This window comes from Oncorhynchus nerka, linkage group LG4 (assembly GCF_034236695.1).
Source record: "Oncorhynchus nerka isolate Pitt River linkage group LG4, Oner_Uvic_2.0, whole genome shotgun sequence".
NCBI classification, from domain to species: domain Eukaryota; kingdom Metazoa; phylum Chordata; class Actinopteri; order Salmoniformes; family Salmonidae; genus Oncorhynchus; species Oncorhynchus nerka.
The window spans coordinates 17,156,510-17,172,288 of record NC_088399.1 but is presented as its reverse complement, the minus strand read 5'-3'; the positions used below and the strand labels follow the sequence as shown (position 1 = coordinate 17,172,288).

General features: G+C 47.0%; 1 protein-coding gene across 8 annotated transcripts in view; it reads right to left on the bottom strand.

Moving 5' to 3' along the window:
- sh3glb2b (SH3-domain GRB2-like endophilin B2b) overlaps positions 1-15,779 on the bottom strand; it is a 69,837-nt gene that overhangs the window by 44,165 nt on the left and 9,893 nt on the right. For all 8 annotated transcript variants that reach the window (XM_065017279.1, XM_065017280.1, XM_065017281.1 and 5 more), the window contains exons 4-5: positions 10,843-10,976; positions 1,151-1,243 (exon numbers count right to left, since the gene is read on the bottom strand). In XM_065017279.1, the coding sequence (XP_064873351.1) occupies positions 1,151-1,243; positions 10,843-10,976 (227 nt within the window). The remainder of the gene's footprint in view (positions 1-1,150; positions 1,244-10,842; positions 10,977-15,779) is intronic.

Below are 15,779 nucleotides of genomic sequence, written 5' to 3'. Positions count from 1 at the left end.
TGACCATTGTACCTGTGGAATGGACAGCAGACTGGCTGGATACCCCCCCATCACTCCCATCAGTCTTCAGGATGTGTGAGTGTGGGAATGAGCAGGGCTTTCCAACTGAGGGGACAATGGAGTATTGTTCAAAGGGTCCTCATTGTCCAGACAATGAGGCGGGTAGACCTTGGAGATGGTAGTGGAAACACTGAGGCCACATAAAACAAAAGTCTAAAAATGTACAGTCTCAGTTCCACATCATCAAATTTGTTGCGCCAGTGTACCATCCAAAACATTTTGTTCGGTGAAGTCAACTAGAAAAAAAAAGAAAAAAAAATGTTCCACCTCTCATATGACCATCTCTAGGTGTCATTACTGAAATAATCCCATTCAACTTTTCTTTGGGACTATACTACTGTATAGTTGTGGTGCATGGATGGTCTGAAAGAAGAGAGGGAGGATGCCCCAAACAGCACTCAATGAAAAAAATAAAAATGGGAGAAAAAGAGGCAAGCGAGATCGCTGGAAATACAACACTCGTCAATACTTACATCTCCCTCACACTGCGCAAATGATAACAGAGAAACATGTTAGTCCAAAGTTAGTCAACAGAGGGCACCGTTGGCCTCCACGTGCAAAACTGAAGAGAATGAGCGAGGGTGAAGGGGGATGTTAGTTTGGGAGAGACAATTGTCATGCCCCATGTAAGGTTTGCAGAGAAGATGAGTCAAAGGTAGACCCCTAGACATTGATGAAAATCCTCCACCCCTGCCCACCCCTATGGCCATTTCTATTGGTGTAGCTGGCTTAATGGTCTATGGATTTCTGTTGATGTCCCAGTTGGAGTTGATCTAAGTTGACAACACATTTAAGAAAGCTTTGGGGAAGGACAAGCAGTGCGCTCGTATTATGTGAGTTAAACTGTGTTGTGTTCATTCTCCACTTATAGACCAGAGCATCTAATCAAAAGCATACAGTGATTGGAGGTAGCAGCTGTTGAATAACTAAACTGCTTTACAATCACCTTTGAGCCAAGAGAACTCAAATCATTTTCATCAACTCTAGAACTGTATGTCAGGAATTGTATGTTCCATGTCAGGCCTGAAATCAATCAAACTGGGACCGCCAGTCATAAGGGAAGGGGTGTCTGAGGATGAGGAAGACTCACTGCTGCTTTAGCCTCGGCTTGCTTGGCTTTCTTGACACGTGCTTTACAGATGTCCAGGTCCAACCGCCGGTTCTCTAGGAGACGTCTCTCTTTCTGCACAGGGGAGGAAGACAAGGAGGAAGTGAGTGACACAAAACCAGACCACCACCACTCCTCCCACTACTTCTCCACTGTGCTACCCCAGAGCCACTTGTATCCACTTGGTAACAGCTCCACATTGCCCTCTGATATTGCTGGGTGGCATTTTTTGCCATGTTGCTTATATTACGGACGTCATGTTGCTTGCTTAGCGAGTACCCCCCCCCCATTGAGCTCATGCCCGGCTTGAACTCAGCACGTGACCGCCCTCCTTGACAACGTTCCAACAGTTTGAGCCTATAAAATAACACAAATGGAATCATATATTAACCAAAAAAGTGTTAAATCAAAATATATTTTAGATTCTTCAAAGTTGCCACCCTTCTTTACCGTGATGACACCTTTGCACGCTCTTGGCATTCTCTTAACCAGCTTCACCTGGAATGCTTTTCCAAGAGTCTTGAAGGAGTTCCCACATACGCTGAGCAGTTGTTGGCTCCTTTTCCTTCACTCCGCGGTCCAACTCATCCCAAACCATCTCAATTGGGTTGAGGTCGGGTGATTGTGGAGGCCAGGACATCTGATGCAGCACTCCATCACTCTCCTTCTTGGTCAAATAGCCCTTACACAGCCTGGAGGTGTGTTTTGGGTACTGTTGAAAAACAAATGATAGTCCCACAAGCGCAAACCAGATGGGATGACATATCGCTGCAGAATTCTGTGGTAGCTATGCTGGTTAAGTGTGTCTTGAATTCTAAATAAATCAGTGTCAGTGTCACCAGCAAAGCAACACCATATCACACCCCCTCCTCCACACATGCAGAGATCATCCGTTCACTTACTCTGCGTCTCATATAGACACGGCGGATGGAACCAACAACCTCAAATTTGGACTCATCAGACCAAAGAACAGATTTCCACCAGTCTAATGTCCATTGCTTGTGTTTCTTTGCCCAAGCAAGTCTCTTCTTCCTATTGGAGTCCTTAAGTAGTGGTTTCTTTGCAGCAGTTCGACCATGAAGGCCTGATTTATGTTGTCTCCTCCGAACAGTTGATGTCAAGATGTGTCTGTTACTTGAACTCTGACACATTTATTTGTGCTGCAATTTGTGCTGCAATTCCACAAATGAACTTTTAACAAGGCACACCTGTTAATTGAAATGCATTCCAGATGACTTCCTCGTAAAGCTGGTTGAGAGAATGCCAAGAGTGTGCAAAGCTGTCATCAAGGCAAAGGGTGGCTACTTTGAAGAATCTCAAATATATTTTGATTTGTTTGACACTTTGTTGGTTATACTACATGATTCCATATGTGTTATTTCATAGTTTTGATGTCTTCACTATTATTCTACAATGTAGAAAATAGTAAAACATTAAGAAAATCCCTTGAATGAGAGTAGGTGTGTCCAAACCTTTGACTGGTACTGTACATTAAGGCCGTCACAACAAAAAGACAGTAACAGCAGCGGAATAAATTTAACTACACATACGTTTGTATCATCACAAACTCGAGAGCAACATCTGTCCCGTGAAAACCTCAAATCAAATAGTTATATGACATGCAGCATGATCAAGCAAGTTAATATTTGACAGTTTACCCAACAACTATTGATTCTGAACAATAATATAAATGCAATATGTAAAGTGTTGGTTCCATGTTTTATGATCTGAAATAAGAGCGTCTGCTAAATGACTTAAATGTAATGTAATGATAAAATATGTCAGAAATGTTCCATATGCACAAAAAGCTTATTTCTCTCAAATGTTACATCGCTGTTAGTGAGCATTTCTCCTTTGCCAAGATAATCCATCCACCTGGCAGGTGTGGCATATCAAGAAGCTGATTAAACGGCATGATCATTACACAGGCACACTTTGTGCTGGGGACAATAAAAGGCCACCCTAAAATGTACAGTTTTGTCACAACACAATGACACAGATGTCTCAAGTTGAGACATCTTCATTTCTCTACCATAAGCTACCTCCCAACGTTATTTTAGAGAATAACTGTAGACTAGTTGAACGCCAATGCCACCCTCCACTCTTTCATGTTGGCAAAACAGTATATGGCCCTGTCATACAGTACGCTTATAGTTTTTGTTTTCATAGGCTCCCTAGCTAAAATGCTTCCTCGTATGGGCAACAATGAACCAATTGAGTTCGCTAGCTAGCTAACGTTAGTTAATGTGAGCTTACTAGGCTACATACTGAACTTCAATCATCTGAGACCAGTGGCACAACATAACACTGTTTTGCTAACACAGACTGGAATATGTTCCGGGATTCTTCCGATGGCATTGAGGAGTACACCACATCAGTCACTGGCTTCATCAATGACGTCGTCCCCACAGTGACTGTACGTACATACCCCAACCAGCAGCCATGGATTACAGGCAACATTCACACTGAGCTAAAGGGTAGAGCTGCCACTTTCAAGGAGCGGGACTCTAACCTGGAAGCTAATAAGAAATCCCGCTATGCCCTCCGACGAACCATCAAACAGGCAAAGCATCAATACAGGACTAAGATCGAATCATACTACACCGGCTCTGACGCTCGTCGGATGTGGCAGGGCTTGCAAACAATTACAGACTACAACGGGAAGCACAGCCGAGAGCTGCCCAGTGACACGAGCCTACCAGTCGAGCTAAATCCCTTCTATGCTCGCTTCAGGGCAAGTAACACTGAAACATGCATCAGCTGTTCAGGACGACTGTGTGATCACGCTCCACTCAGCCGTTGTGAGTAAGACCTTGAAACTGGTCAACATTCACAAGGCCGCAGGGCCAGCCGGATTACCAGGACGTGTACTCCGAGCATGCGCTGTCCAACTGGCAAGTGTCTTCACTGATATTTTCATCATGTCCCTGATTGAGTCTGTAATACCAACATGTTTCAAGCAGACCACCGTCCCTGTGCCCAAGAACACCATGTAACCTGTGTGGTATCCCAGGAGGTCTACCCTGGGGGATGGTAATAGAGGGGAGGTACGTGAGGCGACATTGGCTCCCTCTGCTGGGAATACGGGAGCTTGGCACCCCGACACGGACAGCTAAGTGGAGGTAATTAGAGGAAAGTGCCAACCAGCGGTGGAGGCTAAATAAAAGGAGCTCGATGGCACACCGCGGGAGAGAAGGGAGAGAGATGGATACCAGTTAAGAGAGAGAAGGAAGACAGAGCAAAACCTAAGTTATTTCTTTGATATATTTATTTTCTGTCTTAATAAGTAAAGTTGTTTTTCGTACTAAAGCCTCCCTGTCTCTGTCAATCTCTGCACGCTCAACCCAACACCCCACGGTTTACCACATATGGTGGAGAATGCAGGCAACTCAATAGATTTGGGTGCCGTGGGGTCGAGTGTGCGGAGATTACCATGGAGGAGCTAGTGGCTCAGTTCATCCTCAGCCAGCAGAAGCAACAGGCTCTCCAGGAGCAAGCGCTGGAGGAGCATCCGCAACAAAACCGTAGACTGGTAGCGGAGGTAGCCCAGTTGAAGGTTGGGAGGGCTCAGGAGTCTGGCCCGAATCAGTTGTTGGTTCAGTTAAGGGAGGAAGATGACGTGGAGTAGTATCTGTGCACCTTCGAGAGGACGGCACAGCGGGAAGGATGGCCCAAGCCCCAGTGGGCCAGCCTGTTGGCACCCTACCTCTCTATGAAGGCCCAGAAGGTCTACTTTGATTTGAACACTGACCAGGCCGCAAATTATGAGGGACTCAAACGAGAGATACTAAGCCGTTATGGGTTCAATCTCGCACGCCATGCACAACTGGTCCACGACTAGGCCTTTGACCCCACCCTGTCCCCCGGTGCACAGATGAGCGACCTGGTGCGGCTGACCACGGGCTGGCTACTGACGGAAGTACTGTCCCTCCCGATGCTCGACAAACTTGTCCTGGATAAATACCTTCGGGCCCTGCCCTAAGAGATGAAGAAGACTGTGAGCATGCAGAACCCCCAGAGCCTGGAGGAATTGCTGACAGCGGTGGAAATTCACCAAAACACCCAGGACCTGCTGAGAGGGGCCTGTACAGAGAGAGGAGACGCAGCGAGGGGGGCGACCAACACAAAGAGAGGCGAGGACTGACGGGGGCCCGGACGGAACCAGCCGAGGCTGGACCCCGATCAGAGACGCTGTCCTAGACGGACCTCCCGACACGGGAATCCTCACGGGTCAGTTCGGGAGGGCCCAATTAGAAGACCCAAATCTCCAGAGCGCTAGGGGCCAGGTGATTGCGGTGGATGGCGTACTGTTACCTGGGGTAAGTGCTTGGCGCTACCCCCACTTCGCAATCAAGCATAATTTATTGTATCAGGTAGTAAAGCATAATGGGGAGAAAAAAGATTTGTTACTGATACCCAGCCAGTATGTTAGGACTGTGTTGCAGCTTACCCACACCCACCTGCTTGGGGCACACCTGGGGATGGAGAAAACCAGAGAGTGGATCGGGAACCGATTCTACTGGCCTGGAGTCAAGCACGCCGTGGAGGACTACTGCCGTAGTTGCCCGGAGTGCCAGATCACAGCTCCGAGGGTGCAGTATCGAAACCCTTTGGTTCCCTTGCCCATTATAGGAGTGCCATTCAAGCGGGTGGCAATGGATCTGGTGGGTCCGTTGGTGAAGACCGCAAGGGGACACCAATACATCCTGGTAATCATGGATTACACCACCCGGTAGCCTGAGACAATCCAGCTACGCACGGCGGCAGCAAAAGTTATAGTATGGGAGCTCTTCCATTTATTTAGCCGGGTGGGTATTCCGCGGGAAATCCTGACGGACCAGGGCACCGCGTTCATGTCTCGGGTGATGAAGGATGTCTGCAATCTGTTACGAATCAAACAGGTGAAGACCAGTGTGTACCATCCACAAACCGACGGGCTGGTGGAACGCTTCAATAAGACCCCGAAACAGATGCTGAAGAAGGTCATCGAGAGAGATGGGAGGAACTGGGACCAGATGCTGCCCCACCAAATGTTTTCAGTGCGCGAGGTACCCCAAGCATCCACGGGGTTCTCCCCCTTTGAGCTCCTGTATGGCAGTCAGCCCCGCAGGCTGCTGGACCTAGCCAAGGAGGTCTGGGAAGAGCAGCTGAACCCCTTCGCAGGGTAGTAGAACATGTGGAGGAGATGAGGGAGAGGATGACAGTGATTTGGCCAGTGGTGAGAGAGCGGATGGCCCAGGCGCAACGTGCCCAGGAGCGTGTCTACAACCGGGGGGCCCAACCACGAGGGTTCCAATCCAGTGAGAAGGTCTTGGTGCTGATCCCTACCACGTAGAGTAAATTCCTGGCTACGTGGCATGGGCCCTACGACATCGTTGAGCGGGTATGTGACGTCAACTATAAGGACCGCCAAACCTGGACGGCGAAAACCCCTCCAGCTTTACCATGTGAATTTACTGAAGAAATGGCATGCACGCGAAGCGCTGTGCGTAACGTGGACCCGGCCACAGCAGGGCCCGCCCTCGGTCGAAGTGGCAATGGGGAAGATCTCAGCCCGACCCAACGACAGGAGCTCAGAGAGCTGGTCCAGCCGAATACGGCCGTGTTCTCCAAGGTGCCGGGGCGCACGGACCTCGTGGAACATCAGATCCACACCCTTCCGGGAGAAAAAGTGCGTAGACGGCAATACCGGATTCCAGAAGCCCGGAGGGTGGCTGTCCAACGGCAAGTGACGACAATGTTAGAAATGGGGGTACTGGAGGAGTCACACAGTGAGTGGTCTAGCCCCATAGTGCTGGTTCCGAAACCGGACGGAACCGTCCACTTCTGTAATGACTTCCGGGGCCTGAACGAGGTCAGTAAGTTTGAAGCCTACCCCATGCCCCGGGTGGACGAACTGATCGACCGCTTGGGGATGGCAAGATACGTCAGCACCTTGGACCTGACGAAGGGGTACGTATCTCGTGCCACTGGCAGCGGCCTCCCAGGAGAAGACTGCCTTCTCCACCCCGGGGGGGCTATACCACTACCGGGTTTGCCTTTCGGGCTCCACGGGGCACCAGCGACATTTCAGCGAATCATGGACCGAGTCCTGCGGCCGCACAGTAAGTACGCAGCGGCTTATCAGGATGACATCATTGTGCACAGTGACAATTGGGAGTCACATCTGTGTAAGTTACAGGCCGTGGTTGATGCGCTAAGGGATGCAGGTCTGACCACGAACTCCCACAAGTGCAAGCTGGGCTACGCTGAAGTGGAGTACCTGTGATATCAGATCGGGAGGGGAAATGTGAAAACCCAAGAAAGAAAAAAAATCGCTGCCATTAGGGGATGGCCGTTACCCCGAACAGAGAGGCACATAAAATAATTCCTGGGGTTAGCAGGCTACTACAGTAGACCCAAACGGTATGATAGACGGAGGACACAGAGGTGGCGTTCCAGGCCCTGAAGGATGCGCTGTGTTCGTACCCGGTACTTGTCACCCCGGAGTTCTCAAAAAACCTCCTGGTCCAGACAGACGCGTCTGACACTGGGGTAGGGGCCGTTTTGTCCCAAGAGCAAGAAGGCGAGGAGCACCCCATCATGTATGTCAGCAGGAAGCTCCTCCCGAGGGAGAAGAAATACTCAAGGAGTGCCTCGCCATGAAGTGGGTCCTCGACACCCTCAAGTATTACCTCCTCGGGAGGAAGTTCACCCTGATTACTGACCATGCCCCCCTTGTGTGGATGGCAGGAGGTAAGGACACAAATGACAGTGTCACCCGCTGGTTCCGCGATTCTCTTTCTCTGTCACCGACAGGTCAGGGGCGCAGCACGGCAATGCAGACGCCCTATCCAGAAGGGATGCAAACCTAGCCATGAGCATGCCTCCCTCCCAGTCAGGGCTAAGGAGCGGGAGGGGGGTGGTATCCCAGGAGGTCTACCCCGGGGGATGGTAACAGGGGAGGTATGTGGGGCGACGTTGGCTCCCTCTGCTGGGAATACGGGAGCTGGGCACCCCGACACTGACAGCTAAGTGGAGGTAATTAGAGGAAAGTGCCAACCAGCCGTGGAGGCTAAATAAAAGGAGCACGATGGCACACCGCGGGAGAGAAGGGAAGACCGAGCAAAACCTAAGTTATTTCTTTGATATATATATTTTCTGTCTTAAGTAAAGTTGTTTTTCGGACTAAAGCCTCCCTGTCTCTGTGTCAATCTCTGCACGCTCCACCCAACACCCCACGGTTTACCACACCTGCCTAAATGACTACCGATCCATAGCACTCACGTCTGTAGCCATGAATTGCTTTGAAAGGCTGGTCATGGCTCACATCAACACAATTATCCCAGAAACCCTAGACCCACTCCAATTTGCATACCGCCCAAACAGATCTACAGATGATGCCATCTCTATTGCACTCCACACTGCCCTTTCCCACCTGGACAAAAGGAACACCTATGTGAGAATGCTATTCATTGACTACAGCTCAGCATTCAACACCTTAGTGCCCTCAAAGGTCATCACTAAGCTAAGGACCCTCTGCAACTGGCTCCTGAACTTCCTGATGGGCCACCCCCAGGGGTGCGTTCTCAGTCCCCTCCTGTACTCCCTGTTCACTCATGACTGCACGGCCAGGCACGACTCCAACACCGTCACTAAGTTTACCGATAACACAACAGTGGTATGTCTGATCACCGACAACAATGAGACCGCCTATAGGGAGGAGGTCAGACACCTGGCAGTGTGGTGCAAGGACAACATCTCCCTCAACGTGATAAAGACAAAGGAGATGATTGTGGACTACAGGAAAAGAAGAACTGAGCACGGCCCCATTCTCATCGACGGGCTGTAGTGGAGTAGGTTGAGAGCTTCAAGTTCCTTGGCGTCCACATCACCATCAAACTAACATGGTCCAAGCACACCAAGACAGTCGTGAAGAGGGCACGACAAAACCTATTCCCCCTCAGGAGACTGAAAAGATTTGGCATGGGTCCTCAGATCCTCAAAAGGTTTTACAACTGCACCATCGAGAGCATCCTGACGGGTTGCATCACTGCCTGGTATGGCAACTGCTCGGCCTCCGACCGCAAGGCACTACAGAGGGTAGTGCGTACGGCCCAGTACATCACCGGAGCCAAGCCTCCTGCCATCCAGGACCTCGATACCAGGCGGTGTCAGGGGAAGGCCCTAAAAATTGTCAGAGACTCCAGCCACCCCAGTCATAGACTGTTCTCTCTAATCAAATGGCTACCCAGACTATTTGCATTGCTACCCCCACCCCGCTCTTCAACGCTGCTACTACTCTGTTATTGTCTGTGTCGTCACTTTAATAACTCTGCCTACATGTACATATTATCTCAATTACCTCGACACCGGTGACCCCCACACATTGACTCTGTACAGGTAACCCTTGTATATAGCCCCGCTATTGTTATTTACTGCTGCTCATTAATTATTTGTTATCCTTATCGTTTACTTTTTGGGGGGTATTTTTTTAAACTGCATTGTTGGTTAAGGGCTTGTAAGTAAGCATTTCACTGTAAGGTGTAATACCTGTTGAATTAGGCACATGTGACAAATAAAATCTGATTTGATTTGAAATGCTTGCTGGCATCAATCAATCAAATGCTACGGCCCCAACATGTAATACTCTTTTGTTCCAGACAGCATCAGATACATGGGCTCCATATACTGAGACAGAGGGGCGCTGTTTCTCTCGCTCGGATGATTTCTCTGGTGAGATTCAGCCCATTGCGAATTGACAGAAAAGTACAAAAACACAGAGACGAAAGCGAAATGATTTTATATATTATAATTTTTTATTGGTCAAATATTTGGGGAAGCCTGGCTTCCTTGAATACACGCCACTGTCCATCCTCAATATTTCAAGCTAGCTGTGGCGTGAGCTTAACCATCTAGACTCTAAGCCCTGTCTAAGCCAGGTGGGGGGGCTAACATATGGAATGGGGGGTTGCTAACATATGGAATTGTTTAAGATGATCACATACCAAGGATTATTTAGCTATTTGACTTTGAATTTTAAGACCCCTTACTGCTATTAGCCAACAGAATTGCATTGAATAACAGATTTTGTCCCCAAAAAAATCTAAAGAAACTTTGTCTGAAGTGTCTGTCCTATATCTGAGAGATATAAGAAAGATCAGTAAAATATATATATATTTTTACATGTATTTATCCCCTTATTTTAGACACGAAACTATCTCCATACATACTTCCATTCATTTTTAAAACTGCTACCGGGAACCCTCAGATGAGTCTTGTGAGCGTCCTAAAGCAAAACGTAAAACACAAATCGTGTTCGTGAGTGTCTCAGCTTTCCTCTTGGTTCATATTAGTGTGTAGCCCAAACCGTTCGGACGCGACATACGATTTTGTGAGAAGACCCATTTTTGGGATGTCTCATAGTCTGACAAACACCGCTCTAGCTCTGCTGCATTTCACCTCAAATGGGGACGATATCGGCAGATGACGTTGATTGAGACGCAGTCAAAAAACATATCTCGAGCTTAAACAGGGGATTTTTTTTATTATGTTAATTACATTTCCCCGGGGGACGACCACTGTAGGCTAAGGTACGTTCTTAACTACACGAACACTTACATTTATCTTCAGCTTGAAGTGCCTAAGGGGTAGAGTCTAGGGATGAGGGGCTAGGAGTTTCACAGTATACTCACAGATATGGTTCTCCAGTCTCCCTCCAGGAAGTTGCGGAGAGGAGTGAGGAAGTTGATAGCCGAGGTCTGGAGGAACTCCCGCTCCGCCCCGCCCAGTCTACTCTGGTACTCCCCCACCGTGATCAGGGTACTGCCTGTCACACACACACACACAATTAGGTTCATGACAGAAGTGGATGAGTAGGTTGATGACAGAAGTGGATGAGTAGGTTGATGACAGTGAATATACATGACTGGGCATTCATAATATGGCCAATTCCTTTTTAGTTCCAGTCCATTCAGGAGACAAAGGGACATACCGGACCGGGACATTTAATTCCATGACATTCGTTCAGTTTCCTAAATTAGAATGTCACACCGGGAGTTAGAATGAAACTGAGCCCAATTCATCAGATCAGAACTGCCCAGCCATTGACCCAGTGGAAGGAGGAGCGAGCCAGGTCAGAGACTCCGTCCCCTCCACTCCCAGTGAAAAAAACCTTCCAGTACAATAGTCGAATTCAACAATGTCAATAACAACATTTTCAATTCAACTTTTGCTTTCAAAAGCAGCACAAACATACAACATGTAAGAATGAACAATAGCCATTGAATTCTACCCTGCTGATATACTGTACGTTATAGGGATGAAATGTTTACTCTAGAATGCCCTTGAAGCCAATCGGAAACAGTATTCAACAATGGTATAAACATAAATCGTTATAGCCATGCATTATATCAACCCTCTCCCTTGTTAGGTTCTAAATAAACAGAGTAAAAACTACTGGACAACTAAGGGCAAGCTCAAATCAAGTTTATTCACCCAATGGGTCAGACAGCTGAACAGACAAAGACATGATCTCACCATCACAAGTACACTGCTCAAAAAAATAAAGGGAACACTAAAATAACACATCCTAGATCTGAATGAATGAAATATTCTTATCTTTACATAGTTGAATGTGCTGACAACAAAATCACACAAAAATTTTGTGTCAATCAATGGAAATAAAATTTATCAACCTATGGAGGGTCTGGATTTGGAGTTACACTCAAAATTAAAGTGGAAAACCACACTACAGGCTGATCCAACTTTGATGTAATGTCCTTAAAACAAGTAAAAATGAGGCTCAGTAGTGTGTGTGGCCTCCACGTGCCTGTATGACCTCCCTACAATGCCTGGGCATGCTCCTGATGAGGTTGTGGATGGTCTCCTGAGGGATTTCCTCCCATACCTGGACAGTCAGTGGTGCAACGTGGCGTTGGTGGATGGAGCGAGACATGTTGTCCCAGATGTGCTTAATTGGATTCAGGTCTGGAGAACGGGCGGGCCAGTCCATAGCATCAATGCCTTCCTCTTGCAGGAACTGCTGACACACTCCAGCCACATGAGGTCTAGCATGGTCTTGTATTAGGAGGAACTCAGGGCCAACCGCACCAGCATATGGTCTCACAAGGGGTCTGAGGATCTCATCTCGGTACCTAATGGCAGTCAGGCTACCTCTGGCGAGCACATGGAGGGCTGTGCGGCCCCCCAAAGAAATGCCACACCATGACTGACCCACCGCCAAACCGGTCATGCTGGAGGATGTTGCAGGTAGCAGAACGTTCTCCACGGCGTCTCCAGACTCTGTCACGTCTGTCACATGTGCTCAGTGTAAACCTGCTTTCACGACGTCGGACCCTCATACCACCCTCATGGAGTCTGTTTCTGACCGTTTGAGCAGACACATGCACATTTGTGGCCTGCTGGAAGTAATTTTGCAGGGCTCTGGCAGTGCTCCTTGCACAAAGGCAGAGGTAGCGGTCCTGCTGCTGGGTTGTTGCCCTCCTACGGCCTCCTCCACGTCTCCTGATGTACTGGCCTGTCTCCTGGTAGCGCCTCCATGCTCTGGACACTACGCTGACAGACACAGCAAACCTTCTTGCCACAGCTCGTATTGATGTGCCATCCTGGATGAGCTGCACTACCTGAGCCACTTGTGTGGGTTGTAGACTCCGTCTCACGCTACCACTAGAGTGAAAGCACCGCCAGCATTCAAAAGTGACCAAAACATCAGCCAGGAAGCATAGGAACTGAGAAGTGGTCTGTGGTCCCCACCTGCAGAACCACTCCTTTATTGGGGGGTGTCTTGCTAATTGCCTATAATTTCCACCTGTTGTCTATTCCATTTGCACAACAGCATGTGACATGTATTGTCAATCAGTGTTGCTTCCTAAGTGGACAGTTTGATTTCACAGAAGTGTGATTGACTTGGAGTTACATTGTGTTGTTTAAGTGTTCGCTTTATTTTTTTGAGCAGTGTATATATACACCCCACTTAAGAACAAGTCTCCTCCTTTTCTCTAAACATGACATTTTTATTGCTAGGCAGGAAGTAGTAATAAATTGTTCCTTCTCCCTTAATGTGACCTGACCTCGGCCCCCATTCCTCACTAATCCACAGCTATCCACCCTTATCAGTGAACGCAACCATCTGATTGCCTTTGCCTTACTCAGTAACATTCCAAGCCCCTGGCTCATTTGCAACCTTAACTGACCACCAATTGTGCAAGTTCTCCCACTTAAAAAGATGAGAGGCCTGTAATTTTCATCATAGGTACACTTCAACTATGACAGACAAAATGAGAAAAAAAATCGAAAATCACATTTTAGGATTTTTAATGAATTAATTTGCAAATTATGGTGGAAAATAAGTATTGCAAATTACAGGCCTCTCATCTTTTTAAGTGGGAGAACTTGCACAATTGGTGGTTGACTAAATACTTTTTTGCCCCACTGTATACATTATACCTACAAAAAGCCATTAACTTCTGGTGTAGCAAGTATTTCAAATTACAACCCAACAACTGAAGCAAGACTGTGGCCCTTCTCCTTTCCTAAGGATACCTGATGTCTAACAATAACATGTTCTGACAGAATGTAAACGTTCTGCATTACCCTCTCTCCCTTAGTGACTTGATTAAGTATATTTATAAGTCAGAACTCATCACCCTCAACTCAGCATCTCTCCGTGCTTCACTGCATTAACCACTCTTTACTGCTGTTATAAAGGATTGATGGATGGATGGATGGATAGATAGATAGACATATAATCGTTTTGAGAGACTGGTGATTTTCAGTAAGAAACTGCCGCTGGAGAGAATTTCTTGGGACTACACACACACACACACACACACACACAGCGTGCTAAGCCAAGCTGCTAAGTTGTGAGGCATGGTATCATCAAACCGCTGTGTAAAGGGTCAGATTGTTTGTGAGAGGAGTGGGTATCCCGCCAGCTTCCAAGGTAATCAAAGTCAGCATCAGAGCGATAACTCCTAGACACAACTATCCATTATCACACTGGCTCACAGTCTATGGGAGACAAAACAGTCGCAAGCTGCATTTCTTGGGAATTTATATCATAACTGGCGAGTGTTGGCCATCCTTTTCATTCAAGTTGGATTACTCCTGGGCTGCAGCACCCAAAGATAATAATTGATATACTGGCCCACAATGCTCTGTCAGGGGTTCTTAAACCTTTTCAACTAAAGAGACAAATTACAAAATGAGCGTCCTTCCGTGACCAAATTCCTCCTCCAAAGTAGAGGTCGACCGATTAATCGGAACGGCTGATTAATTAAGGCCGATTTCAAGTTTTCATAACAAACGGGAATCTGTATTTTTTTAAATTTTAATTACACCTTTCTTTATCCTTTATTTAACTAGGCAAGTCAGTTAACACATCCTTATTTTCAATGACGGCCTAGGAACAGTTAACTGCCTTGTTCAGGGGTAGAATGACAGATTTTTACCTTGTCAGCTCGGGGATTCAATCTTGCAACCTTACAGTTAACTAGTCCAACGCTCTAACCACCTGATTACATTGCACTCCACGAGGAGACTGCCTGTTACACGAATGCAGTAACTACCAAGGGTAGTTGCTAGCTAGCATTAAACTTATCTTATAAAAAACAATCAATCATAATCACTAGTTAACTCCACATGGTTGATGATATTACTAGTTTATCTAGCGTGTCCTGCGTTGCATATAATCGATGCAGTGCGTATTCGCGAAAAAGGACTGTCTTGCTCCAATGTGTACCTAACCATAAACATCAATGCCTTTCTTAAAATCAATACACAAGTATATATTTTTAAACCTGCATATTTAGTTAACATTGCCTGCTAACCTGGCTCGTTGCGAACAAAGACAGCCAACTTCGCCAAATGGGGGATGATTTAAGAAAAGTGCATTTGCGAAAAAAGCACAATCGTTGCACGACTGTACCTAACCATAAACATCAATGCCTTTCTTAAAATCAATACACAGAAGTATACATTTTTAAACCTGCATATTTTGCTAAAAGAAATCCAGGTTAGCAGGCAATATTAACCAGGTGAAATTGTGTCACTTCTCTTGCATTCATTGCACGCAGATTCAGTGTATATGCAACAGTTTGGGCAGCCTAATTTGCCAGAATTTTACATAATTATGACATAACATTGAAGGTTGTGCAATGTAACAGGAATATTTAGACTTATGGATGCCACCCGTTAGATAAAATACGGTTCCGTATTTCACTAAAAGAATAAACGTCTTGTTTTCGAGATGATAGTTTCCGGATTCATCCATATTAATGACCTAAGGCTCGTATTTCTGTGTGTTATTATGTTATAACTAAGTCTATGATTTGATAGAGCAGTCTGACTGAGCAATGGTAGGCACCAGCAGGCTCGTAAGCATTCTTTCAAACAGCACTTTTGTGCGTTTTGCCAGCAGCTCGTCACTGTGCTTCAAGCATTGAGCTGTTTATGACTTCAAGCCTATCAACTCCCGAGATTAGGCTGGTGTAACCGATGTGAAATGGCTAGCTAGTTAGCGGGGTGCGCGCTAATAGCGTTTCAAACATCACTCGCTCTGAGACTTGGAGTAGTTGTTCCCCTTGCTCTGCATGGGTAACGCTGCTTCGAA